Source organism: Rhyacophila brunnea, unplaced genomic scaffold (genome assembly GCF_057557595.1).
Source record: "Rhyacophila brunnea isolate RB1 unplaced genomic scaffold, BYU_Rbru_1.0 scaffold_9, whole genome shotgun sequence".
Taxonomy (NCBI): Eukaryota; Metazoa; Arthropoda; class Insecta; order Trichoptera; family Rhyacophilidae; genus Rhyacophila; species Rhyacophila brunnea.
Genome location: NW_028233361.1, coordinates 33,317,446 through 33,326,627, shown reverse-complemented (window position 1 = coordinate 33,326,627; position 9,182 = coordinate 33,317,446). Strand labels below are relative to the sequence as shown.

The following is a 9,182-nucleotide window of genomic DNA, read 5'->3' as shown; positions in this document are numbered from 1 at the left end:
TTTGCTTAATTAAAAATGCTCACCGTTTCTCTCGATTTCTTAATGTAAAACACGGCCACTCCTTTAAAATTAAATTTATATCATAATACAATAAGTTCAACTGGGGACTTGTTTTGCTCCCAATTGGACTGATGACAAAAAATAAAGTGAAAATTTCAGTCTTTTTAGAAAATTATTAGAAGATTGACTTAAAACAGGACAGAAATGATAATTGAATATCCTGTCTTTTCAAGATTTTCCTCAGGCAAAACAAAATTTTGTTTTTCTATACTTATCTACTTGCTTTAATAAGTTGTTTTATATAGTATTTAAATACAGTATTTGAAATATTTATCTAGGTTATTATTCAAGATTTAAAATATGATTACTTTTTGATTTTTTGAAGAACTTTAAAAAGTTTATGAACATATTATTTTATTTTCAAATAAGTACAATGAATTACTGATTATATTATAATGTTAACTTTAAAACACCTTAGTTATATACCCACTAGAAACAATCATATTTGAATTTGGGAATTGAACCCGTATAACCACCACTGGTATCGCGTCACAGTACATTAACCAATTATGCTACGAGCCTTTTATCTAATTGCCACAATTTAAAATAGTAAATCCTACATGTAATGCTTATCATAAAAGAGTATATCTAAGATATTTTCAAATTATGTATGTTCAATATATGGAATGTTACATTCTTAAAATCTTGTGAATTATTCGTTGAATAATATAAATGGTTTATTAATAATATAATGTTACATTATATTGTAAATTTTTCAGTTGTAAATTATTTAAATAATATATTATTCAATGACTGGCGGTTTTTATAAATACTTAGATACAACAAAAAAATATGCATGAAAAGAAGCAAAAAATATCACAACTATTTATCTAGTAATACTAGTAATAAAAAAAATATGAGAGTGATTGATACTTATAATTTATATTTTATTCTCCTGTTTAATAATTGAATTATTATCTTTGTTTATTCGTGTTTTATAAAATTGAAAAAAACTAATCCATCACACTAAAATATACCAATTGAGCTTTTTTACATCAACTAAGAAGGGTATATTCAGCATAGTCCGCACGCCATTTATCACCGCAGCGTTGTTTTTTTAATAAATACTCGAATTCAAAGCTTTTTAGGGAGGCATCACAAAAGCTCGCTACAGCTTACAGTTTGTTTTATTAATCTCGACATTATGTGGATACAGATTGTCATGCCGCATTTTGGAATTAATTTTAGTTAGGCTGAAACAAATTCATGAATTCACCACCTCAAAAGTATAACAATTTTAAGTAAACTTAACCAACAACTTTCAGTCACTCAATTGTATATTTTTTTTAATTTAATTTTATTATTCTCTTCTTACTTATTTGTAAACATAATACGTACCCATAAAAAAACGCTGTTACTAAAATAATTTACCGTATATTCCGTAACATCCGCTAAATTAACCTCCCTTCTGGGATTAGGCCAGAACTGGCTCATGATAGTCTTTTCACCAATAAGTTTCTACAATTTATCTAATATTAATATTATTTTATCTTTTTGTAAATATTATTTAATTATAATATTATAAAATGTAACAGATTACCTGCCGAGACAAAATGTTCTAACAGTGACCCGTTTCTGAGAAGAGCACACGATACCTCTCACTTATCTGCTTTAGGTAAAGAAGAAAACGTTGGATTAGCGAAAAGAGGTCACTTTAAGATATTGTCACTTGCCGCTCACCTGATGTCGTAGGTAAGGAGGAGACTCTTATTCGGCTTCTCGCTGAGGACATTGGACTAACAAACAAATCTACTTTAATAGTGCTATGCGCTGTCTATAATCATCCTTTGTGAAATATATATAAACCGTTGCTCACCCAAGTTCTTATTTATTGGACTTGCTACACCCCAGCCTTAATACCCGATGATGCAATTCAAATATTAAATACATCGTGTCACAATCCAGAACCAGAGTTTCGAGTAAGAAAGGGTCACCACATTTCCCTCAGTCTAGCTTCTCTTACTGGAGAGCGTTAGATCCTTCTTGTAGCTTCGCTGCGATATGAGACCGTGTCAGAGAGAGTTACATAACATTATGATGTCGTATTTTTGGGCAGCATCAGGACCACATGCCTCAGCTACGCGAATACTCTCTTCATGATCACATCCAATACGATGACATGAATTAGTGTGTGTGATGATAACTAATATGTTTATCATCGTATATTTTTAAAACTCAATATACAGCCTGAAAAAAATATTGGCAAGGGTACAACTAATACATTCTTATGAGTAACCTGTAGGTTCTACCATATAAAATATTATTAAAATAGATAATAATTACCACTAGTAGGTATATTAACCGTAGATAGCTATCTAATTATATTGCAATAAACTGAAATGGGAATTGGGAAGAAAATAATTTGACTATGTTGGTATCCCAAAGATAATATATCAACAGATAAAAAGCAACTTTGTTATTTTATTACATAATATTATCTAATGGGAAAAATTACTGTTTTGAATCGCTATTAATGATCATAAATACGTGTTATATCGATGACAATCTAAAAGTTTGTCACTAAGTTTACTATACATAATTATTCTATAAATAAATCTTGAAACTCGATTAGTTCGAAACTAATACATCGTACTTACAAGTTGACGTTGAAGTAAATTTGTAACTTTAAGAAACCAGAACCATTATAGGTTATGAACGCAATAATCCTATAGTTATAATTAATATTAATTTATATATGAATTTGATAAGTTATGCGAATAATTTGTATATCTGTGTTTGACCATTAATGGAAAAGGCGGATGTGGAGCTAAGATAAGAAGGCGTATTTATACATATTGCAAAAAATGGTATGAGGAAGGATCGGGGGATTACAATTGTCACAAAAAGTTTGCTCGTGAAAACATTTATATTCTCCATGTGGTCATGGACCCTGAAGGCAAAGGGGCGAAAGGCAATTGATACATACACAATGTGTTGGTGGCGAATGCTTTGTATTTCTTGGATAACGCGTTGAATGAATCAGTCAATCATCCAGATACTGCAGATAAAGTAACGGCTCTCGAGAATATTCTAAGATTTCTTTTAGAGACGCATTCTAAAGTTTTTTGGACTTAGTGTTCGGCGCGGACTGGATAACCTTGGGGAACTGGTGGTTTTGGGTAATCTCCGGGTAGTGCAAAGTAGAGGAAAGTCTTGCTCGCTAAGATATAAAATAATCCAATATGATCACGATCCTCAGCCATGAGGGAACGACCAAAAATAATAACACGATTTTTTTTAAATTAATTATGCAAAGTTAATCTATTCAGCAACATAACTAAGTCTTTTAGGGTTTTTCATAATCCTGGTAGCTTATTTGGATTTTGAACATTTCAAATTTGGATTTTATTGAAGAAGAAAAAACAGAATAGGTATTGTTTTGAAATATTTTATTATAAGGCCAATGCTTCATTTAATAACAACCTTAATAGAATTTTTTTAAACTCTTAATGACAACTTGGGCCCAAATCTTTTTTTTTTAAATAGGTAAATATGTCATAGACAATTTCAGAGCAACAAAATCTTAATAAATACTTGTTTGAATAATAAAATTCAGTATCGTAATACCACGTCAATTCACATTATGTTACAGTATACATTATTATTACAATATTATACACATAGAGTAAGACAAGTAAGAGTATAGGAGGATAGCTGTCGATAATAAAAATATGTCAGAGCGACACATTTATTGGTGGTTAATATAATATGAATTGATACTTCTGAAATAACATGCTCAACTTACAATTTGGTACAGGTATTAAATATGTCATATTATAATAAAATATAATAATAAGTACGAGTATACTTATAATATATTCTGCTTTTATAATATGTATTTATTGATATATTTTAAAGGATAAATAGATAAACATCGACTTAATAAAGTTATATACTATGAATGATGGCAAACATTATTTTGATGAAATCGTTTCAATTTAATTAAAAGTCTAGAAACATTCTTCGCTCACATTATAAAAGTAGCTTGATTTACGAATGTTTCGCATCGCTCGATCTATGGCGCTTGTATTGGCTTACGGAAAAGAGTAAATTTGAGCGACTGGCGTGCGCCTAGCGTGCGAATTTTCAACGAAACATTCGCTGCGAATTTCGATGATGCAATTGACTGCATTGTGTATAAATACAAGTAGTATTAAGCTGAATATTGAACATTCTGTTTTCTGTCTCTTTGATATTTGTATTTATTTAGTATATTATGGCTTCAACCTGTGCTGCCGTCTAGTTTTCATAGAATACATTTTATGTGAAGTGGGTAAAAATTATAGGAATTCTGAAAACACTATATTGTACGAACTTTTTTCATAATTAATTCGTAAAAATTATAGATTATTTAGCGTAAATTATTAATACTATTCACTATTTTTCATCTGGCGTGGAAATAAAATTATTTATCATATTGCTGCGAAACTAACGCATTGGTGTGATATCAAACAGGAAATTTGCATCAAATGCAAGCGGAGTATTTTCAGTAGCGGTTACGTTGCGAATGTTTCGCACTCGTCAGTGGCAACCTTTACTCGCCGCATACATTACAAACATTTTATTTTTAATAAAATGTGTTCCGATATTTATTTAATTTAATTTCTTTATATTTAATTGAATTTATAAATAGTCATACAAAATGTTATTTGAAATAATATGCTTGAAATTATTAACCCCTTGCAACTACTATAGAAGAATAATATTTTAAATACCTAAATAATTATACACCAAAATTTAGTACCTATGTTATAAGTTAGGTATGAATTACTATTTAGACGAATCAGTTTTGGGCTAATGTCAAACTATCCATAATAATGCTATCATGAAAACAGTCATATATATACGACAAAGAATAATAAATTATGGCCGGTGATAATTATATTCTAGGCGAATAATTTTGTTTGCGCGCAAAGAATGTTCCTGAGTTATAATTATTTAATATTATGTATTTTATTTATCTTGACAATATTGATCTTGTATTGGAAATCTCAATATAATATGATAAACTGAATACATGCTACTTATAAACTATGCTTTGAGTAGATTAGTAGCCGGTTGTTTTAAAAATATATATGTTTATATTAAAAGTAAAAATATTATGTGCATACATATTGTCATATAGAAGAAATATTTTTATTTGGACTTGTAAGTATAGTGGTCTTGTATTAATTACTGATATAGGTATTTTAAATACTTGTAAATTGTTTTTTTTAATTTTAAATATGTAATCATAACTTGAACAGAGTGATATTTTCAATGTAAATCAATTCAATTAATTATCCATAACTCTGCTAAAATTTAATTTAATTTAATTTTAACGATAATATTTTATGGTATTTTCTTTTTTTTTAAATTCATGTTTTATTAAGGGAATATAAAATCACTATACCATTTTACTCTAATACGATGAAATGACATTAAAATATACATGCTTATATTTTGTTAAATTTAAATATAATGTTAACATTCCGTTTTCCTTATGTATGTATAATTAATATTCTACAAAATCCCATTCGAACACAATTTTTATAATATAATTTTATATTTAAGTATGTACCTACTCAATCAACAATTAAATTAAATAACTTGCCCATATTTACATACAATTTTTATGAATAAATATTTTTTTTATTAATAATTACCAAAGTTTGTCTAAATAAATCACTTTGATCACTGTATCACGCATGTTCGCCCATCACTCTGAGATCCATTCCTCACTAACCTATTTAAACTAAATCCTGGACTTCCTCCAGGTCCTTCTGCGTCACCCATGGAGCAAGTTTTCGTCCTCATGATCATCAGATCCGTCCTGATGCTAGGTCTTCTTACATTAGGAGCAACGACCCCGCATGCATCAGACAATCTTCTTTTTATAGAGAGAGTACACATTTTGGAGCGGTGCGTTGGTACGTGCGGAGGTAAAGTGCAGGGGCTTCCGAAGGTCGTGTTAACTCTTTTATGGTGGTTTGGCGCCATCTCTAAGGGAAGGTTTGCCACGATGAAAAGGTCGTAGAATAGGTCATCCACTCTCACGTTCTTTTTGGCGGAAGTCTCAACAAAGACGCACGTCGAATCTTGGGTCGAGCAATACGCGGCTGCCTCTTCCGGTAGAACGGTTCTGTGTGTTAAAAAATGACTTCATTAGATTTTTTTTATTCTTTGTGACTTTCAGAAAAATAAAGAAAAATGATTTTTCTATACGTCAGGGTTGACGGAAAATGGGCTTTTGAATATTAATAAGTTTGTTCGTTCCAAAACACGACTTTTCTTTTATGGAGAAGAATTATTAATACATAAAGCACATTGAGGAACAATGCAATTTTTTGTATTGTCAAATTGAAATCTTTTCAAATTACTTATATACTATATGGTCAAAAACAGAAATTATAGATTTTTTTTTTCATATAATCCTGGACGTAACTTTATTAATATTTTTGTCATGCAAATTTTAAATATTTTAAAGTTAAATCTCATTTAGACTGAACGTCTTTGCCGTTATATAATATTTTTTCAATTATTTATAGGTAAGTATTATGAATTAGAATCCCAGATAGAATTTTAATTCCAGGTTTTTACGATTCAGTAGAAGTTTCTTAATCTCTGAAAAATTATATTTTCTTTAGGTACATAGTTGATATATTTCTTTGTAAATAACAGAATCTTGCAAAAAAATAATATTTACAGTCAATTTTCAAAAAAAGTCGGTACAAGTCGGTTATGAACCTGCGCTAATAGTCATAGCCGATTTTGGCAAAATTCATTAATTCAAGAATGAAAACCTAACCTAACCTAATTAACCCAACCTAACAGATAATCCAGTATATCGGCTATTTACAAAATATATTTGCCGCTGGCTTCCCCATAACCGACTTGTACCAAAAAAATCTTACCAATCCCGTTATGTATAGGTATGTAGATAAAAATCTTAACTCATTAGTCTTGAAACAATACTAAAGTTAAAATACAGTCATAATACAATGATATAACAATAAAAAAGGTATGCAGTACGTGAATAAACTAAATAGCAATAATTACATTATAATGTTTGTCTTGATTGATCTGTCTATCTATCTGTAACGTAACGCATAAGGCTGTAAGAAAGAAAGAGAAAAAATCACGAAACTATGTGGAAGAGAACGAGAGACAGGTAACATCAACGTTTTGAGAAGATGGGGAGAATAAATATTTAAAAGGGTAAGATGAGAGAAAATAGGCACAATTGTACGTGTAAAAGGGAGAAAGGGTATAGAATTATGTAGTGATAAGGTAAGACAAAATATACATATAAACGTATGAGATAGAGAGAGACAAGGCGAAAACATTAAAATGGATAAAGTAAGAGAAAAAATATAATGTAAATTTGTGTGAGATAGGAATAAAGAAAAAAAATATATTAAACGTGGTAAAGCGAGAGATAGAGAACGTAAACGTATTGAGAGAGCTAGTTGGTAGTATCTTGCTTTGCTTATATGATATAAAAAAAATATCTACAAGAATGTAACAAGAGGCACTGTACCCTGGTTATTTTTCTAGTAGAAAATATATAAGTAAATTATACAGCAAAATACACTGACAGGTAGGCAAGAATCAATCATAAACCATAACAATACCTAATCATTAGGCATATTTTGATTTTTAAAATATATGATATTTTTAAAATACTTTAAAGTTTATCACCACGGTTCATTCATTATCTGTGCAGTCATTCGCAGACTGGCACTCACCGCGAACAGTCACTTTAAGCTCCGATACGTTACTACAGTTACTACATACAGTTACTACTGAGATTATATTATATACTCTGATAGTAATAATCAACTCGATATAAATAATTCGATACGAATTACGTTACAATAATTCGAACAAATTCGATACGAATTCCGCCACCTATCTTGAACGTCACAACGTCGCCAGCTTGCTCCGCCACCTCCGCCGATTAATTTTAATACGAAGCCGCCACCTTCGTTGAAATAATTCCGCCACCTCCGCCGACCCAGCCCGCCACCTTTGGATGCCAACGCCATTACGATCGCCCATCCAGAGGACATTGATGCGAGTTCCGCCACCTTTCTCGAACGCCATAACGCCGCCATCTTGCTCCGCCTCCACTACCGATTGATTTCAATACGAAGCTGTCACCTTCGTTGAAATAATCCCGCCACCTCCGCCACTTTTGGATGCTGCACCGCCGTTATCATCGCCGATCTGGAGGACATCTGGTGAATGTCTGCCGCCATTGATGGTCTTTTTCAAGATAATTATCGACGGCCGACCGAACTAGAACTTCTCTGAAGCCTTCATAACGACGAATAGAGCAGACACATTCAGATATTGTTACCGATATTGCGCTGTAGTTTGATAAGCGAGTCAAGATGAGCAAGATCCCCTCGCTTACCGGGTTACTGAACCCGGACTCACATGCGCCGATTGATGACAACTTTAAATCCGACCTGACGCAAATCCATGGGCTGAAGAGGAAGCTGAGAGCGGCAGATTTTGCCTACATCTACGGCTTTCTCTGCATCGCTTATGGGGTCCTGCCTCACGAGTCACTGCCAGATCTCCAAAAACAAAAGGATAAGCCAGAGGGAAAAAAAAGAAACCAAAATCAAACATGCAGAGAGTCTTGGAGGAAATTGAGGCCATCAAACTAGTTAACTCTGATCACGCCAACACGGAGGACGACGCTGACTATGAGGACCTAGACATAGATGACTCAGACTACTTCAACGATGAATCACAGACCACGGATGCTGACAAACCCGCTCAGGCCCCTGCTGAGGCTACCGCCAAAGCCCCGGCCTCAGGCGGCCCTTCAACATCCGCCGCCAAAACCACGACCAGCTCCGAAAAGATGGACACCACTCCTGCGGTGCCATCAATTCCCAGCACTAGTAAAGACATACCAAAAACATACGCAGCTGCAGCCAAATCAGATGCAGCCGCTGCCAAGACCAAGAGGAGTGAGGACGAAGAATACTATAAAAGACTAAAAGCCGTCAACGATCGCTTCGATCGAGAAGAAGACGAAGAAAAAGAAAGAAGAAAGATCAGGAGAGCTAGCAAACGCCTAGCTACCGAAAGCCCCGATCTCAAAATTGCAAAAAAACCAGCAAAAC

General features: G+C 32.4%; 1 protein-coding gene across 1 annotated transcript in view; it reads right to left on the bottom strand.

Moving 5' to 3' along the window:
• Window positions 1–5,733: 5,733 nt before the first annotated feature.
• Window positions 5,734–9,182, bottom strand: part of LOC147063539 (GTP-binding protein Rhes) — a 110,226-nt gene continuing 106,777 nt past the window's right edge. Inside the window, exon 4 of the mRNA XM_085959423.1 lies at window positions 5,734–6,181. Within this exon, the coding sequence (XP_085815549.1) occupies window positions 5,734–6,181 (448 nt within the window). The remainder of the gene's footprint in view (window positions 6,182–9,182) is intronic.